We start from the raw sequence: 20590 nt of genomic DNA on the forward strand, positions 1-20590 counted from the left end.
GAGCTGAGTTTAGAACTATACGGCACCTCGGTAGCCTTCAGTAGAGGGCGGGTAAATAAAACCCCTCATGACAGTGCAAACCTTGATGCACACAACAGACTGATGCTAATGTGAGATGTCTAAGGCAAGGATCGTGAAACATTTGTTTCAACGTGTTGACTGGCGGGGGAGGGTAGGGGCGGAGCCCATATTGTTGTCACAGATGAGTGAGATGAGGGATAGATGGGAGATTAGTGTGTCACGGGTGGCTTGACATGCTGTTTTTCACCAAGCTGTCAGGAAATAGAAACCCACGGCTCAGACAACTGGCGCATTTTTGTTGATTTGGGGAAAAGTAGTACGGCTACGTTCAACACAGTGTTTGTGGCTGCGAGACTACGAAAAATAAAAAAAATAGTACACCACATGTTGCCGGTGCCTAACTGCACTGAATTGTCATTCCGCCTTAATTCTTCCACCCCTCCTCCAGCACTGTTACCACATGCTCTGTTTTCCTAATTCTTCTGTGCTGCTGTTTTTTTTTCTAATTCACTGTCCATGTCTGTATAAATCTTTCTAGGCTTACAGTAAGAGCAGAATGTCCCATGCACCTGGAGGACTTCCCTATGGATGCCCATGCTTGTCCACTGAAGTTTGGCAGCTGTAAGTAGCATCTGTAGTCCCGTACAATCTTACATACATGATCAGAAATGCTCACGAACACACCACGCAGATACACTCAAACACACCACACAGACACACAAATGACTCTCTGTCACGCGATTTCACTACCTCACCGACTGGAAGCGTGACCCCGGCACCAGCCCCGGATAAGTGATGACAGTGTGCTAATGCATCCCCCCCCCCCACACTCCCATTCAACCCTCACAGACCTTCCAAGACCCTGAAAGGCACTCGCTGGCATGCAGCGTGCAGACCTGCATTAGTCCAAGGCAGTACTCCCCGTGATATTGCCAGAGCATCACAACAGCTGCTCACTGCTGACAGCTGCATCTCCCCTGCATCATCCTTGAAAAAGACATAACAACAGATAGAACGATGGAGGCTGGAGATAAGAATAGAGAATGAGAGAAAAACTAGAGGGGGAGAACCAGAAGCAAAAAAACAAAACAGCAAAGTCTAAACCAAAAGAGAAATGAGCGTCACACTATCTCTCTGCCATTCCTGAGACAGCTGCACAGCATGAGTGAGAGGACCAAGCCTTAACCGCCTTTAAATTGAACTCACTCCCTAAATATTTTAGTGATGAGCTCTCTTCCTTATGCTGCAGTCTGCAGTTGAGCCATCCTTTCCTCTGCAGTGGTCGAGGCACACACTGCAGCTTTGACAGGTTGGGTGGCCGGAGGGAAGAATAGACTGACTTGGCTGTTTTAAGGTCATGTTGTCCTGTTGGGATGTTGTTTGCTTGTTTTCCTATAAGTTGAGGGCTGACATAATGTGTCATGGCATGACGTGGCACAACATCATATCACATGATAAAACCTTTCAGAAGACATAGTGAAATATAGACTGGATGATAAAAAATTAAAAAAAACAAAACAAGATGGAGATGAGGTCTGCAGACACACTGACGGGGTGAAAGAAAGGCATAATATGATTAAAGAGCTAATTAGGCAAGACATGGAGCACTGAGATGAGAGCAGACAACACACTAAAACACAGTGAGACAAAATGAGATGAAGTAGGACAAAACTACAGGATTTGACTGGATTTGTCTGTTTTTATTTTTCCCCCACCCGGCATCCCTAGCAGCTCCAAAAATATAACATGCAAGGCAGCATGTGAGGACGGGAGCCAGCAGCAAAAGAATTTATAACTTTTTACTCCGCTCTTCCTTGTCAGATGCCTACACTCGAGCAGAGGTGGTGTACGTGTGGACCAGAGGGGCTGCCCAGTCTGTGGTAGTGGCAGAAGACGGGTCCAGATTAAACCAGTACGATCTGATGGGGCAGAGCGTGGATTCTGGTGTGGTGCAGTCCAGCACAGGTAGGTTTCAGTTTGGTTATGGTGTGCTCTTAACTACATGATTTCATGTAATATAAATACATTTTTTTGGAAGGGAGGTTTTGCATTTTGAAGTCTGTAAATTTGCATTCTTCATATTCACTGATACAAATTCAGTACATAAGCAGCCATGTCGGCCTGCTCATTATTCATTAAAAAAACATCAGCCTTGTTCATCATTCATCGCTGCACAAATGATGGTGTCAATGTTCTGAAACTGCAAATTTGAAGAACTGCATCAGCTCATCTGCATTTTCAGTGGCATCAGTTTGTCGCTTTATAAATGACAGACCATGTCCTAGATTCATTATTTCCCTACTGGCCACTCGTGGTTTTTTTTCTCCCACCTCATTTTGGTCAATTGATACTGGCAAAAATTAGTCACAGCATAAATGGGTGACCTGTTTGCAGTGATGTGAGCTGCAGGCAGAAAGTAATGCTTAAGACAGCCTTATCCCCTCAATCTTGCCTTGCTTTACTGATAACAGGCTCCAAAATGACTTAAATGCATTCTATTAATATTTCCTTTTTTGTTCGAGTTGTTTGTTTTTATTTCTGGAAAACCTCAAAAATCAACATTTTTAAAGCCTAGTTTAAAGCCCAGCGCTGTTTCTGTGACTTGTGTTCTCTCTGTGACTGGCTCTGAATGCTCTGATGAAGTGGATCATGCTTGAATATTGAGTTTGTTGACAAATGACACCCATAACTCTGCCAATAAATCTCTACCTCAATAAAACTGGATGCTAAAACACCACAAACCAATAAGAAAAAAACACTTTAGACTTTAGGAGGAGGCAGAATAGACTGTAAATGACACATTTGTGTTCTTCAGCATTTGTGCTTTAGTGCATTTAACTTGAAATAAAATAATGGATACTGTATTAAAGTGCTATGTCTCAGCTTCAATTTGAATAGCTTTATCAATAGGTTTGAACTGGTTTATCAATATAGACTGAGCTGTGTTGGAGAGCCTTTTAACACAGAGTGCCACATAGGGGTTCAAATGTAATTGACGAGATGCACATGAAACCAAACAATGTAATTTCATATTTTGTGGAAAAGCGTTTGCAGTCAGTGGCTGTCTGAAGTCCCATTGTCATCACTAGATGTTTTGTATCCTCGTTGGTGCTGCTTTTCCGTGAAACCAGCTTCAGCTCTGGCTTGGTGTGCGGCCTCTCTGACTTTAGTTTGATCTTCATCAAGTAGAAGCTCTTCGGTTGCTTTGGCTTTATGTTTTCGATCATTGTCCTTCTCAATATCAAGATGTGTGCATACGTCTCGTCGCTTCTTTTAATAGTGAAATGATCAGTTAACGCCAGCGTGCCAGTTCCATTTGGCAGCCATAGATGCTCAAGCCATAACAGAAGCATGTTTGACAGATATGAAGGTTTGCTTTGGGTCCACTCTTTGTCTTTCCATCAGTTTGATAGCGGTTGATTTTTTTTTGTTTCATCAGTCCACAGAACTTTGTTCCCGTTTATTGTTATATATTTTTGCAGTGAAAATTGGCCTTTGTTTTTGAGTCTTGCATCTTCTGATGAATCCTCTGAGGTTATGGTCAAAAAGTCTTCTCTTGATTGTTGACAAAGACGCCTACATCGTGGAGAGCTCCCTTGACTTGCTGTGTAATCATAAAAGGGGTATTTTTTGTTGGAGCCTTACTATTATCTTCTTCACTTTACTCCTCGTATCGGCAGACGACTCCACCTCCAACAAAATGGCAGCTTTCAACTCTGACAGATGTGTGAGTGCTTTATTGTAAGAACTAATATTTTAAACAATACACAGCTGCCAAGGGAAACTTTGAGTTGCTGGTGCAATATGAGCACTGTGTTAAAACAGCGGTATCCTTCATACAGATCTTTTTAAGCTGATGCAAACCTACTCAGATTCAATCCAAGACTTAGCACGTCAATGTTGTAACCCTTCCTACAGTTGTGATTTTTGCATGTATTGTAACTTTTTCATATCTTTTGTTTGCTTACAACAGGAGAGTACGTTGTGATGACAACCCACTTCCACCTGAAAAGGAAAATTGGTTACTTTGTGATCCAGACATATCTACCCTGCATCATGACGGTCATCCTCTCCCAAGTGTCTTTCTGGCTCAACAGAGAGTCCGTTCCTGCCAGGACTGTCTTTGGTGAGTTGTCTGCTCTCTCCTCTTCCAAACATCTGTGGCTAGAGACATGAGCCCATCACCAGAAGGTTTTAAATCTGTTCTTGGAAAATCAATGTGGAAGACCCAATGATGACGCACTGGGCACTCATTTAAAAATGAAGCAGCTTCGAGCAAGACACGAAACCTACCGAGTTGCTTAAAGATATAATGAAATGTTAAAGTTCACTTAAGAAGTATGACATTGTGATTTTGAATTCATGCTTCCACCATTATGACGCCATTTTCGTTGATTAACATAAATTTAAAAAAATTACACTGCGGAAATTATATCAAGACAATACATTACTACATATTAATTACTTAACATTTTTGAATAGTTTTTCAGTTAAAATACATAAAGTACTTGTTTTTTTTTTATTTGCTTCTCTTTTATGTAAAAGCGAAAAAATGGACAGGAATGGGTTCCCTGTAGAATATTTGGATAAACAGAAAAGAAAATCATCAAACTAAATCAACATACTGCAGTATCATGAGGCAGAAATACTTCTAACATTTGGTTTTGGAATCAATACAAGAAGCTTGAAGACACAACGCTGTCAGTGACCCTGAGTGCAGATTTATTTTAGTTCTGCCGAAAGGTTGAAACATTTTTTTTTCTGTCAGTGGTTGCTACAGCATTATCAACACATTTTAGTTCCCGACACAAAAAGGGCACTGTTGCCTTAACAGTATTGAGTTTGATTACTTTTTGATTCTCTGATTTGGACAAAAGAAATAAACAATCATTTTAAAGGATAGCTCAATATTTCGGGAAATATACGTATTTGCCAAGAGCTAGATGAGAGTTGGAGCTGGGAATCCATTAGCCTAGCATAGCATGAAGAGTAGAAGCAATGGGAAACAGTTCTGTCCAAAGTTTAAAAAAACGACATCACCTCGAAGGCTCACAAGTTAACATATTTATCTCATTTGTTGAATTTGTGTACAAACAGACATTTTTCACATGCTTTAACAATTTCTTGATCATTGGCTGAACACAGTGACTTCCTGGGGTCTCTGCTGATTGCCTAGAAACTTCACAGAGATGACAGACAGTGATATCAATCTTCTCATCTGATCCTCAGCAAGAAAGCTAAAAGGCTTGTTTTCTAAAATGTCAACTTGTTCTTTTAAAGGACATTAAATGTTAAAAAAAAAAAAAAAAAAAAAGACCGATTGAACAATTGCTAATAGAGTCCGAACGCGCACTACAATATATCTCTGCTGTTTTATTCTGTTCTGCCTTTGCACCAAAGAGGTGAACAAGAGCTTTAATCAGTTGTGGCTAGCTGCAGTAGAATTTTAAGCACAAAGCTCAGAATGAATTTAGATTTACGTGCTCTGAATGTTTGACTACAAGCGTGTGTGTTTGTGCCTGCCTGTGTGTGATGCGAGTGTGTGTGTGTGTGCATGTGCACATGGGCTTGTGTGTGCCCATGTGCATGCGAGTTTGTCTCTGTGTGTGTGTGTGTGTGTGTGTGTGTGTGTGTGTATCTGTCTGTCTGTCACACTAAGGTCTTACATAATAGCGCCCAAAAGGAAAGCTCTTGCTAGTCTGCAGCATGCTCTGTAACAGCGCAGCAGCAAGCAGAATGTCCTTGAGTTACCTCACCCTACACACTTTCTTCTTCTTTCTCTCCCTCCCTCCCTCTTTCTTTCTTTCTTTCTTTCTTTCTTTCTTTCTTTCTTTCTTTCTTTCTTTCTTTCTTTCTTTCTTTCTTTCTTTCTTTCTCTTCTTCTCATGGATGTCAGTGTCTCCCCTTGGCCCACTACTTAAAGAGCTTTCCCCAGAATCGTTATACAGGCACCAGATTTTGCTGCTCTGCAGTCTCCAGCAGGTTTTTCTACTCTTCCTGCAATGTTATGGTGTCTGTTTGTGTGAGTTCTGAGTGTCTTAATGTGTATGTGTGTGTGCCACAGCTTGCTACCTGCAGTGCTTGTCACGTGTCGAGGGGAAATGAGGATGGCCTAGATTAGATTCTAACAACTATCTAGGGCATGTGTGTGCCCCTCATGCCATCGTTGATGGTTCTGCTTCATGAGATTACATGTATGTAGTGCGTGCACATGCGCACACACGTTCACAGTTGAATAAACACATGTACGCATTTCCACGAAGACACAGAGCAACACAATGTCCCAGTGTACTCGGTCCAACACTGCCACAATATTTTTGATTTTCAATAATGGCAAATGCATGAATGACTGAATGAATACCCAGCAGAATGCTTTATCATACAATATGTGGACAAGTAGGAATTAAATGACTGTGAGAAACATAATGTCTTGTCATTCTATGCGTGACAGATATTATAAAGCAGGCAGCACAATTTCTGCATAAATTACAAAATTAATGAGAATGTGTATTTAAGGGGTTCACTGTGAGAAGGCGGAACACACGTCACTCATGCCCACAATGGTCATTAATTGAATCGCCATCATAAACAAATCTTCAAAGGCAAAATAATGAAATAGCATGAATAGAAAACGTTTTATAGTCTAGCAACGATTCAACAGAAAGCAATCTTCCTTTTCATCAGCACATTTCAATTCACCGACATTCCATCCAATACACCATTACCGAATATTTGCGAGCACTGTGGCTCTTTTTATTCCTACAGTCCTATTGTAGCTGAATAAAGCCATAAAGTGAATTTACGTAAAAGACAGTATGATACTCGCGAAAGGGCTCGTGGAGTACAAATTTTGTTTTCAATATTATGTCTATCGTTGGAGAAATGACTAAACTCTGCAAATGAACTTTAGTCATTCATCCTGCAGACACCAATTCACAGCTTGATTTTTCCTTGTTTTCATCTGAGAACAGCATCACAGTGTACCAAATGTCACACCAATTCTGAGAATAAACAAAGACCTACCGTAATACTGTGTTTTCCTGTTACTATGTGATCAGGTTTATGTTTCCAACACAGATGTCCAAAGCTGACACAGTAACAGCATTAACATGAACAAGTGCAGCATTGAAAACCTCGTTTTAAATTACATTATGTGACTATGAAGCACAGCCTCTGCACTAAATCTTTTTCCTAAAGCCAGCCCTGTAGATGAATAGGCAATTTAAAAACACAGCAGTGGGTAGAGTTATCTTATTTATCATTGTGCCGATTAAGAGGCTGATTAGCTTATAGCTATTTCCGTGTAGTGGAAAACTGTTGCCAATTTATTTGTTTGCAGTCCAAATGAAAACCAAAAGGAAACAGGCTCTGATGGCGCTGATATGGCGCTCTCTCTCTGACTTCCTCCCTCCCGCTCCCCGTCTCTTTCTCTGTTTCTAAGCTGTCAGGGACAGCAGTGCTCAGAAGATTAGCTGGCTTCATTCTCTGCTCTTAAAGAGCGATTGGATGGGTATTTATTGTTTCTCCCATGATGCTGTTTAATGTATCTGCTCCTTAAGGAATTACACCTTGCGTGTGAATTTGCGTGTACTCGAGTTTGGGTGTGTATGTACACTCGTTGACAAACGTACGAGTGTGTGTATGTGTCGATGTATGTGTTTGTTTGCTATAATATGGTGGTTGTGTGCCAGTGGGTGCTCATAAATTCATGATTACTTGCTGACAACACCGTGCTATGTGCTGTACGTATGTATGTATGTATGCGTGTCTGAACGTGTGTGTGTGCATGTGGCAGAAATCTTACATCTGTGGTGCTGGCAGAGTCATTTAACTTACCTGCCAATCAACATGTCAATTTGCTTCTTTATTTATGTAAATTAGAGCTGATGTAGTGACGCTGAGGGTAATGTGTTGCTGGGTCAGGCGTCCCTGAGGCTTCAGTTATTGATAAGGCATGAATAAATGAGTAGCCGCAGTACGGTGAGGACATTGATAGACAACCAACAAAGACAGCTTCACTCCTGGGACTGGTTGAGGGAATATAGAAAAGTTGTTTGACAACTCCCCACACAACAATCACGCTTATTCATCAGCTATAAAAGAATCAACACGAGCACGCTCTTGATTGTATAACCATAATATCCAACTGATCATTTACACGCACTTCTGGTTAGTCCATTGAAACTAAAATGAACTGTGATAAGCAACCAGATTTTTGCTCTTAACATAATGATACTAACCTGTTGGATGGCAGTATAACAGCAAAATGTTAGCTCGATGCATTTCATTTGTTTTGTATATCAACTATGACTTATTGTTTTAAGTCTATTCAAAGCACTTGTTTAGGTCTCTGATAGAGTAGATGGTCATGGTTAAATATAGAAAAAAAAGTAAATACTGGAAAAAGTCAGCGCTGACTTGAAGCTAAAGATGGGACACACTGACATTCAGTGTCTCACCATCCTCCCCTTAATCTCAACCAAATGTTTGTCTCTGCTGTCGGAGACATCTGGTTGTACCAAAACCTTCCATCTCCACGTCCTCTATGCGAGGAAGGAGGTCTGTGTAGGAAAAGGAAGCCAAACTGCTCTTGTCCAGAAGTGTTTTGAAACTGCAGTATTCCAAAGTCAGCATGTTGCTGTTAAACTAGAGGTGCTTTTAAGGCTTAAGGACAAACAGGTTTTGCATTTTTGAAGTGCAAATGTGTGGGAAGGGTTCTCCGTACTGTCATTGTTCAGGTGTAACCGTGTGTGCAAATGAATGGTTTGTAAAACAGTTCAATAAAATCTAAATTAATGCAAGACCTTCCGAGCCGTTGGTCTTGACACAGGGTTTAGGTTACACATACGCGTCAATGACTGTGTTCTGTGAGTGAGCAGGCGTCCTACTTCACAATGTACTTCTGACCTCGTCCCACATTTTGATTGTCATGTTTGATTGGTTGCCTACTCAGTTAAAACATAGTGAGAGGAAAATGTTTGCCTGGAACCAGAGAGCATGACAGAGAGAGAGAGAGAGAGAGACATTTTCCTGAAGGCTCACTCTCCCCCTCAGAGATTTGACTGCGGCTTGGCTGTGATGCAGTGGCTGAGCAGTACATTTTACTCGTACGCTTCAGATTGGTCAGATTAGCCGAAGTTTATCGTTCGAGGGTTGTCAATCAAGGGCTAAAGTTGGAACGGTGCAAACAATAAATTGCTGTAAAGATCAATAATAATAATAAACAATGACTTTGCACCTTATGCTGAAAAAAATCATTTGACCTTAGGTATGACAAAAGTTGAGCTCACAAAGCCTATTAATTTATTTTTAGCCATGTCTGAAGCAATTTATTTTCTGATCTGGATCCTCTTACAGGCAGCAGAGCACTAAAAGTCTATCAGACTGATTACTCTGATGGACATTAAATCAAATTTATATAAGCTTTACTTTGTTCTGTCAGAATCCTATTAACCAAGTGGACATTATATTGCCCTAATTTCCAAAAAAAATACGCATTTTAACTGTTTGTCTCTGGGTAGTCATACCAAACTTGCCTGCCTTAAACAGCAGTGACAGCCCTCCCACCTCGAAACTGTCTGCCTCACCTTGTGATTCATCACCTGAAATCTCAAATTTACTTTCCTCGAATTTGCTTTCTCTATATCTTGACATTTATTTTCCCATTACTCAGTATGTGTGTGTGAGTATTTGAAAGTGAATATGCAAACAAAGGCAAAAACCTTGTTACAAAATATGTATCATATAAATCAAATGTCAGTGCTTGTGCACACTGAGCTAAATTGAGTGGAAGGGACTCCCAAGAATTGAGTTACACCACTATTAATCCAGTTAGAACTTTCCAGATCAGTGACTTTGTTCATTAACAACCTTCAAATCCTCAAGTCTATTAGTCACAACATGTCAAATAGAGTCATTTAAAACCAGCTCTTGAGTTATGTTCTAATGAATCAACTTGCTAGTGTTCTAAATGATTCTTAAGTAGGCCTATCACTAAACAGACACAGAGGCAAATTGTTCTTCCTGGAGGTAGGCAACACACCTAGTGGGCCTTGTTAGCGTAGTCTCTCTCTCTCTCTCTCTCTCTCTCTCACACACACACACACACACACACACACACACACACACACACACACACAAATACATAAAGGTGATTGTAGACAACCTTCCAATGCATGTGCGGAAGCAATGAAGCAAACCGTCACTTAATGATAGTCAAATCCATGCATCATTTTACGTTTTAATACCATATGGTTTTCTGTTCCCCCCCCCCCCCCCCCCCGCTTATTCTCTCGTGGTATTAAGACATTGGAGGAGTTGGAAGACTTGTTTCCATGACAACGGAGTTTGTCAAACACAGTAAAGGATATATGATACCAAGCATCGGGGTGCTTTTATGAGGAATTGTGTAATACCCAGTGGTGCTACCTTCATCCTCCTCCACAAAATTAACTGATTTACTGGCAAACAAAGTACCTGACAGATTGATGGTACCTTCCTCGGTCCATTTCTAATGCTGTGCCCCACCTATCTCCTTATATATAAATTACGCCTTTATCCTCCCTCCACACTCGTACTAGGGCTATCTAGTTATCCCCTGTGACGACCGTCCCTTTGAATACTATTCATATTCCTTCCCTCCATCTTACCTCTGTAGCTCTCAGTTCAGATGCAAAGGATGTGAGGTGCTGCTCGTTTGTACTAAAGCACCTGCTGTGGGCATGAGTACAGATGATTGCGGGCAAAATCACTTTGCACTGGCCGTTCTCCAATGGAGAATGTTCTGGCACCTACCTCCTAAGCAATGACACTTTGATATTAGACTCACACCCCCCCTGCAATTTTCAAGACTCACGTTCTCCAACTTGAAATTATTGAAACTGTGACACCAAGCTGGTGCTTTCCAGGCAAATTACACCTTTAAGAGATGCACTGTATGTGCTGATTCTCCAAGTTGTGTTTGCATGTTCCTAATTGGCAGCAGCAATTTAGATAAACTGGCAGTATTCCAGTGTAAAGCAAACATATCAAAATATAAACAGATTTCTGAATTAGACCATTTTCATCCCTCACCTGATTACATTTGTTTTAATGTTTTTCTGTGTTTATTATGCGGACATGAAGCTATGTTTAACAAGACAGTTAAGTTGATAAATTCTTAAAATGCAGCATTGCATTCTCCTAACTTGTTACTTAGCTGACACAAATTAGCTATGAACAGAAAGGGAAGGATGTCAAAAATCTGGTATTAATACTTGACTAAGCATCACTTAACATTTTCATATCTCATGTTGACATAGCAATATATATTAACAAACCATTCGATGGCCTACTTAGCAGTGGGTGCACTGCAGAACACGGTCATATGTGGATTTTGTAATATCACATGACTAAGAATACACTGATTGTAGCATATAAGATGCTATTACAAGGTGCATCTCAGTGCCTACATTCAACTGTAGCTACCTTTGATCTTAATGTTCTCCCTCTCCATCTGTGTACATCACTTGTGTGGGCGGATCAGTTGTGTCCTTACACCAAATTGGAGCTGAATATTGCCACTTTTATGTGAAGCGATTACTTGTTTTTTGTTTGTTCAAATTGTGCTCGTGCCAAGTGTAATTATACCGTGATGAAGAGGCAGGTGTAACTGTTGATTATTCGGTTCCATTTCAATCTCATTAAACAAATTATCTTTCTATCAAAAACATTTGATATAAGAAACCAATTTCAATGGTAAATTATTTCAGATTCAATAACTTTGACATACTTATCTGGTGGTCCCTGTAGAGCCATAATGAACACCTGACATGTATAACATGCACCCTGTGTTCCCTATACTCTGCAGATCCACTAAATCCATCAGAGGTGGCTTGTTTGGTTCCAATGATTTATGGGGCTATACGTAATGAGAACACAATAATCATCCTGTGTGGTTCATGTCACATCACCCAGTCAGTAAGGGCAAAAGCATGTGAAAAGAGAATGGCATGATGAGGAATCCATGATTCATCACTTAACACTTCACAAGGACAGACGAAGGAGTGAAGAAATAATTCATAATTCTGAAAGGAAACAGTAACATTTCAGGACATGTGTAATAAGTCAGTACCAACTGCTTTTGCATCTTGGAGGTGGTGGAGAAAAAAAAAAAAAAAACAGGAACAGAATGCAATAACATGTTATTCATAAAGCTCTTTTTAGACGGAGTCAGAAAGAAGTTGTTAAAGTGAATAGTCTCAATAGTCTAATTCTGCTTTATTTTAGGTCACCTTGTGGCTATCAGTCTTTCTTACAATGCAGGTTTGTCTTATTTGACATACAGTATGCCATCAGGAAACTATCAAACCTAATATAAATAGTTCTTGTGTTTCTGTCTTTGTACATTTCTAAATAATAATTTTAAAGGCAATGACTTGTAAATCATGCAGACAGCTAGAAAAAAAAATCCTAAATTCAGCAACACTTAATGGTGTATAATTTGTTTTGTGTCGAAGCATTCAGAAGTCAACATTAACTAACTACTGGGGTCCAGAAGCTGGAGAGTCACAGCATGAAGTGATGGTATATTAGTCACAAAGACTACAAACTGAGCAACTGTGAAGAGAAGAAAATCATATCAAATAAATACCAAACAAAACAAAAAAAAGAAGTGTACTTGCAAAGAGGAGCAGCGGTTACAAATAGATCCTCACCAGTGCAGACTTAGAAATACTTAAGTGCATGGTTGCAGAAACAGACAAACTATGACCTCATAACCCACCACTGAGTTGTTGAACATTTTTAGATTGTTTCTTATTTCTGTATTGTGTCGGCTGTTTCTGTTATTTTGTCCGACTTCTATAAGGTGGCCTCCTTTTGTCATATTTTAAAGAGATGAAGATGTTCCTTGACTTTCCTTGGTATCTGTTTGAGTTTTCTTGTTTGGGCGAACAAAGGTTGGCTTTTCAAAGTTTAAAATGAAACTTCAATCAACGTGGTGTTGTCGTGTGCATGTGTGTTTGTGCGTGCACATGAACTCCACATGCAGCATGTGTGTGTGGGAGGGTCCTGTCTGCATATTTTATAGTTCCTGTACAGGCCAGCTGTTCATCATGATAGTCTGGACTGAATTGGTGGATTCTTTGCTGATGTTAGTCGGTGTGTAAATATCTGCTGTAGTTTGTTCTGTGCTGAGCACTGCTCTGTTAGATATGTTCTGACCCAGTTCCTCTCCTTCTCCATAATGTCTCATTGCAGCCTTCAGTAGCTGATGTTGTAGTTCAGCAAGATTGACACTGTGCACTGAGGCATTTTGGATTAGAAACATACATCAGCTGTCTTAATTTATGCTTTTTCGGTATTTGTTTTATGGTAACTGTTTGTGCGTTGGTGAACAAGTCAAATTTAGGAAGGATGTATATTTTTCTGCTATTTGTTATCTGTAGAATATCTGAACTCAACTGCATCTTCCAGCTGCATCTGTAAAAAAACCTCCACCTAACTAAGACTATTAAAAGCACAACCTGCAAGACTGTACAGGAAGCTTCTCTCACAGATTAATGTGAAGGAAATGCATGCTCATTTGAGCCAAAAACAGTGCAACTTGCCATGCAGTGTTCCTATTTGATGGAACTGTAGCATTGCTCCATTTTAGCAAATATTGTTCACATATAATCCCCTGGTTTCTGTACAGTGTTTGTGATAACGTTAACTGTAAACTTATGTTCATGCCACAACACTTCCGAGACTCATTATCTTACTAATGTTCCATTCTTCTTATTTGATATAGTCCTAAAATACTTCACATATTTTCCTTTCATGCATTTATGGTACCTAAATGAGTATTGACAGCAATTGAATCCTTAAGTTCACGTGTCATTCTTGTCTGTTTATCTCCCTGCAGGAGTGACCACTGTCCTGACCATGACCACACTCAGTATCAGTGCCAGGAACTCTCTCCCTAAAGTGGCCTATGCCACAGCTATGGACTGGTTCATCGCTGTCTGCTACGCCTTCGTCTTTTCGGCCCTCATTGAATTTGCCACAGTCAACTACTTCACCAAGAGGGGTTACGCTTGGGATGGAAAAAGTGTGGTGCCAGAGAAGGTATTTGAAGCCATTTTGATAAAGTTCTTACTTTTATAAAGTTCTCAGACTCTCCATTGTCATAAAAAATAAAAAAATAAAAAATTTAAAAACGGGTCCAACATAAAATGGTTTGTCAGGTGATAATATGGCCCATAGTATGAATTGCTTTCCGTATGAAGGTTTCAAGGGGTGGAAAAATGCGCCATCTGACCGGTAACCAAAAATAACATAAAAAGTAACATACATGGATTTTTCCTCCAAATAGTTTTTTTTTATTTTTTGCACCAGGACAGCACTTAACGACTGATAGAGGCAGATCAGGCAGGGCACATTTAGTTGTTGTCGCCAGTTCATCTAATAGAAAATGCAATTTGAATAACATGACATGAACATTAATAGTTTAGTGTCCATCTTGTGCTTTCTGCTCCACTTGTCTCTGTGCTGCAGTTAGCAGAGTCGTACTCTGTAATCTCCAGCTATTTCTGAAAAATACAGCCCAATATTAATTCTGAAATTGCCAAGACTCTTGTTTCTATTTCAAAATATGTAGATGTGAACAAAATTACTTATCAACTTAATATCCATATTTTTTTTTACTGAGTATTCACCAGGCTTCTAAATGGCACATTAACATCAGCAATAATGAGAAAGACACAATATGGAGCTTTAAAACAAGCAATGTGTACATAAGTGTGTGTCACAGTCCAAGCTTTGATGATGTTTGATGAACCTGATCTCTTTATCCTTTTTTCTTTTTCAATTTCTTTCTCCAGCAAAAGAAGAAGAAGGAGTCTCTCCTCAAGAAGAACAACACCACAGCCTACCCAGCTGCTACTGCTACAGCCTTCGCCCCCAATATTGCCAGGGACCCTGGATTGGCCACTATCGCCAAAAGCGCCCCACCACCCCCAACTGAGCCCAAGGAGGAGCCAAAGCCCAAGCCTCCGGAGGCCAAGAAGACCTTTAACAGTGTGAGCAAGATAGACAGGATTGCCAGAATAGCCTTCCCACTGCTCTTTGGAACCTTTAACTTGGTCTACTGGGCGACATACTTGAATAAGAAGCCCAAGTTGCAGGGGATGAACCCACACTAATCCATGTTTCATTCCTTTTAAATTATACCTGTAATTATTTCATTTTCTTTCTTATTCCTCTTTAAAAAAAAAAAAGTGTTTATTTTCAGACAAACATGGTGTCCATGCTGGTTTGAATTCCCAGTTGTTGCGTTGCTTCTATGTTTACCAAAATTTTGAAGATTTTGAAAAAACTAAATACAGAAAAAAAGAATGATAACGATACAAACGTTTGAAAGGGTGTTGTTCAGGTCTGGGATGATGCTACTAAGAAAATGCTACTATAAATATATAGCCAAGAGAATGCTATTCTACAACTGCACATGGCCCACTAGCTCGTTAAGGGGCGTTTGTTTCTATGTTTGTTTTCCAATTTTGTTTAATATTATTTAATTTAATTTATTTTAATTTTGGTTTATTTTATTTCATGTAAACATTGAATCACAGACACAGTAAAAGGCACTTGTGTATATGCATGGGCAGGGCATCTTATTATTTATGTTTATTTAATTCAAAATACAGATCAACATTTACTGGTGGCTTAGTTTATTTGATATCAGCAACAAAATGCTACGCTCAGTCTCTTTCAAAAATATCTTCCATTCTCTGTAGATGTTTTATGCGGTTAATTATGTCATTCTTCAAAACATGTTAGGGTTTCTGCAATAGCAATAAAACATGTCTCAGTGGACACACCGTTTATTTAGAGATAAAAAAAATAGAGAAAAATTCATCATAGTCATCTCTGTGCTCAGCATTGAAAATATATTATTTCCTTTCACAGCTTTGTAAATATTATCAGGTGTTAGAGATGTCAATATTATGTTTAAGCTTTGCAAAGTGTAACTAAAGGGTATGTTTATTGAATACATGGAAAGGTAAACTTTTTTATTTACTTATTTATTTTTGTTTCTCTTTACGATACTTTCGACAAAAAGAGTATATACTGGTCTAATTCATGCTTAAGTGACTGTTTCTCGCCAAGTTAACGTTCCATTCAAAGCTGCTTTCACACTGAAGTAAGATATTATTCAACTGTGTGCTGGTGTACACACTGACATCAACAACAGCAACAACAATATCAATGGTATAAACTGAGATTGGCTAGTTACGAGTAAGAATGTAAAAATGATCAAATCCTGGAGTGCATTTACATTTAGAATTAAAAACACTCATAATTTACTTACTTTTGTTTGTTTTCATTTTTGCCTTTTGACTATTTATGGTGGGCCCTCGTATGCCAAAACACCATTGATAGGAAAATTCTTTTAGCGTCAGTTCAAAAGGGGTGGGGCACAATGAGACGGAGGAGAAGTGACTTTTCCATTTTCAGAGTTGAAGCTGTAAAAGCTATTACTTTGTTGATTGATGGCGCATCTGTATTTTCCATCCCACTGTGTCCCCTGACCGTGTTTATCATAGTCCCCATCTGCATTCAGTTGAAAATTGAGACATAACACTCAGAAAGTACCAGCTACACTGCCTTCAGTATCACATGCCCGTTTGGACTCATTTGTTGCCGCTTGTTGGTGAGCAACAGCGAGAGACAGGGACAGAGACAGAAAGAGATTAAGAGAAAGGAGACGTTGAGTTGGAGTGGCACTGTAATCTTACTTTAGCCGGCGCTGTGTTTCGCACAGAAGAATTGTCTTGTAGTTCTACGATAGTGACGAAGATGAATATATTTTTGTAGCATGATGTCAATCCCTCTTCCGAGAAAAAAACAACAGAAACTAACACAAATGTGAAAAGAATGCTTTTGATTTTTTTTTTTTTTTTTTTTTTGTCTTGAACATTGCTTGCTTCTTTTTTTTTCTTTCTTTTAACTTAGAAAAAAACACATTTTCGGGAAACGCTTCTTCTCTGACGTGGCACGCTAAGGTTTCTGAACAGTCCATTTTAAATTATGTTAATGTAGCAATATTAATTAGCAAGGGCTTTTCTTAGGACCTGAACCTGACACTCAGTCTAGGGGTGATATCCATTGTAGCTTTACACTGACCCCTCTCGACTTGTAGTTTCATCTGTATGCTGTACATGGAAAATTAATCCATTCTATTTAGATTTGGTTAAAGATAACAGGCATTGCATTGTGTGTCCATCTTGGGTTCTGAAGTCTTTGGCTCCCGCTTTGACCTTGCTTGACAAAGAGTCAAGAGAGAGGGCGCATTGCATCGCATTATTGATTCTCAGTGTGCTTTGTTGAATATGTTTTACAGCGCACTGAACAGGCCAAAAGGCATATTAGGACTGTACAGAATTCTCTGTGTGTTTGTGCGCTGGGGTGAATAGATCATGCTATTACCAGAGGGGCTTGAAGAAGACATCGGTGGTTGTTGCTATTGTTATTATTTGCATTATCATTATGACCAATACTGAATCTATCCCCTAATAGCAGACATCTTTACAAGCATATGCAAGCAGTCTACCGTTCACAGTCACTTAATCTACAAGGAGAGGGTCAAGGAACTGCAAAGTTCAGGGTGAAGAGTTGTATAAAGATATTTGAATTCTAAACTATTGTATGTATGTTTATTATCATGAAGAAAAAATATATATACATATGTAAAATACATAATGCATACAGTATTTGATTCTATTAATGAAGATATTAGCTAAGATGATGATGAATATTGTTTGTATTATCAACCTATTGTTATGCATTTTGCACATTTAGAAGAACAATAACATCACATCTATGTAGTCAGCTTCGTGCTATGCAAGGACAGCTTTGAACCACATCATTGACCTTCTCTCCCTGACCATTGTGCTTCAGATTTACATGCTATTATAAAAAAAGAAAAAAGAAAAAAAAGCTTAGCTTTTATATCAGCTGTACACCCATTAGCTTCTTTCCCCCCAACCATGGCTATACAGGGTGACATCAAAGAAAACAGTGGATTATCTTTTTTGTTTGCGCTTTGGATTTGTTGGTGGTTGAAAAGAAAATGGCTTTCATTGTTGATTGCACTTTTTCTCTGGAGACATGCAATAAAGTGATTGAACTGAAAAATCAGGAGCAAAACTGTAATGATATCAACTTGTTATTAGTATTATTGTTTAGTTCTTGAGCTTGTTTGTCATTACAAGAATGGAGGCAGGTGAAAATGTTATTTTGCCAAATGGATCATATTGTTTATCTTCTGATTTCCAAAGCTCAGTGATATTACAGGGAGTCCCAGAGAGTTTTGACTTTGACAGAGTAAACGTGAATTTTGTACTTAACTTTTCTGTTGGAAGTTTCTTTGCCAAGCCCCAATCTTGTACTCCAAGCTGGATAAAAACATATGCTATAGACTATTTACAAATATTTTTGAGCCAGGTCTGGTTTTGCTATATTTAATGCTCCAGAGAGAGAATGTGAAATATGAGGCGCAGTGCAATCATGAGCTTCCAACTTTTACCTTCACACTTCATAGGCAGAGCATACATGTAAATATCACATTTGTAGGCTCACCCATCATTTATTTCATTATGTTTGATGCAAGGTCCATTGCAGTTCTCAGCAGCACTTGCTTTTCAACATTGAGTCTTTGTTTATTCCTAGATACCTACTGGAGTTTTTTTCTTGTATTTTTATCAAGCAAAATATGTTCCGATTTTCACTGAAATGTAAAAAAAAAAACTAATTTTCTAAAGCACAAATGTTGATTAGGGTAAGAGAAATAAGAATGAGACTATACATATGGACATAAAAAAAAACACAAAATGCACACAAGCTCACATACCCACATACAGTACATTTGTTGGTAGTTCAATGATACTGACAAAGGGTTCTGATGGATGTAGATGAAATGGTGAACCTTCTGTAAATGTTTTCTTTTGTTTATTTTGGTTATGATATGGCCCTGTAAAATTTGATTCTCTGCATTAGTCTTTAAATAAAAAGAAAACAAATGAATGTCGTGGCTCTACCTCCGTCCTTGTGCTCTGGATTTCCAGACCAAGTTTGGAACACACATCTCTGTTAGAAGTATGAGTATGAAGTGCACTGTTCACACCACAAGAAGGAGTCACAGATTCAGTAGTTAATATGTGACGCATGTAAAAATTTCAGGAAGATTTTAGCGGGAAAAGTTTCACTCGACAGATAAATATAATAAAAAAATAGAAATAAATTAACATTTTCTGTTAACAGGCAACACATGGTAAATGTATAAGTCTATAGCTGCATTTACCCAAAACACTGGTGCCATCTGGTATTGGAATAACCCTGAATGATTCAAGGGCCCCACAGACGTATAAACATGGTGAGGCAGGGTTTTCTAGAAGTTAATTGAGACCCAGGGCTGTGCCTCATTCTCAATTTGCTATTTTGAGTGCGTGAGCGCATTCACACCGTTAAGTATGGCAACAGGCAGTGCACTATGAGTACATGGATGGTGTACTCATGACGGTCAGAAAATTGAGCATAAAATGCTGGACCCTGCCGAAGCAGTACGGGAGGAACCAGCCTATTTTTAAGCTGCTGAAAATGGTAGCAGAGGAAAGGGCATTATACAAATGCAAGTTGTACACAACCACAAAAAAGTGCTTTTTTTTTTTTTACCATTTTTAAGTCAAATGACCAAAATAGGCAGATATTTTGGCAGGTGAACCATTCAAATGTTGCAGTTATCATTTCCAGCAAGTGCACAATGTCAGTGTTCGATTTAAACAAACACCACTACCCTGTCAAAACTATGCAAGTGTACTCCATGTAAATTTACCAATTGAAACAAAGCCCTAGATTAGGAAAAAAAGAAAAAAAAAACGTCTTCTAAACCAACCTTTTCCAAATTTCCACTCTATCAAGGGACGTTCCAAACATTTATCATGATCAGGTTTGCTTTGTTATTTGGTGGATAAATCTCTCGGTAATCTCTTAAATTTCTAGCACCACCAGCAGCTCAACGTTTTGACTTTGTCCTAAAATATATCTAAACAGATTGACACATTACAATTTATGAATCCCAGATGAGGAATCCCACTGAACGGGTCACTTATAAAATATAAATTAAATATTTACACATCTTCTTGAAGGATTTCATGAAAATAATACTGAGATATGTCCCTAATTATAATCACTTAATCTAGCACCAATGTCAGATCAAAATGTATATTTGTCCACCAGGTTTATGGCAGTTTACTTGAATAAGTTAAAACATTCCAGACATTACTTTCCAGTCAAACAGTGTTTATAGGGCCTCTTCCATCTGATATTCTAATAATAATAATAATAATAATGTGGATTTTACTTTTGCAGGCATGTATTGTCAAGCACGTCATGTCCTTTGCACCACTGATTTCTCGCCAAAAGCAGCCAGTACAGAGCATTCATGAAAGCAAAGGTAGAGCATGTTAAGGCTTCATTGTTAATATCTATATTAGCCTATTAGTGGCAATCACAGTAGTAGTAGTAATTCTAATAATTAGCTAATTCCTGT

At 38.9% G+C, this 20590-nt stretch overlaps 1 protein-coding gene across 6 annotated transcripts in view; it reads left to right on the plus strand.

Annotated features, from left to right (window-relative positions):
* Positions 1–19065, plus strand: part of gabra1 (gamma-aminobutyric acid type A receptor subunit alpha1) — a 29951-nt gene extending 10886 nt beyond the window's left edge. For all 6 annotated transcript variants that reach the window (XM_069717948.1, XM_069717966.1, XM_069717940.1 and 3 more), the window contains exons 6-10: positions 560–642; positions 1843–1986; positions 3995–4147; positions 13907–14109; positions 14865–19065. In XM_069717948.1, the coding sequence (XP_069574049.1) occupies positions 560–642; positions 1843–1986; positions 3995–4147; positions 13907–14109; positions 14865–15185 (904 nt within the window). In that variant the 3' untranslated portion in view covers positions 15186–19065. The remainder of the gene's footprint in view (positions 1–559; positions 643–1842; positions 1987–3994; positions 4148–13906; positions 14110–14864) is intronic.
* The last annotated feature ends 1525 nt before the right edge of the window (positions 19066–20590 follow it).

This window comes from Brachyistius frenatus, unplaced genomic scaffold (genome assembly GCF_029030835.1).
Source record: "Brachyistius frenatus isolate BFR_SWC_R1_liver_20210118 unplaced genomic scaffold, ASM2903083v1 Contig_5, whole genome shotgun sequence".
Classification (NCBI taxonomy): domain Eukaryota; kingdom Metazoa; phylum Chordata; class Actinopteri; family Embiotocidae; genus Brachyistius; species Brachyistius frenatus.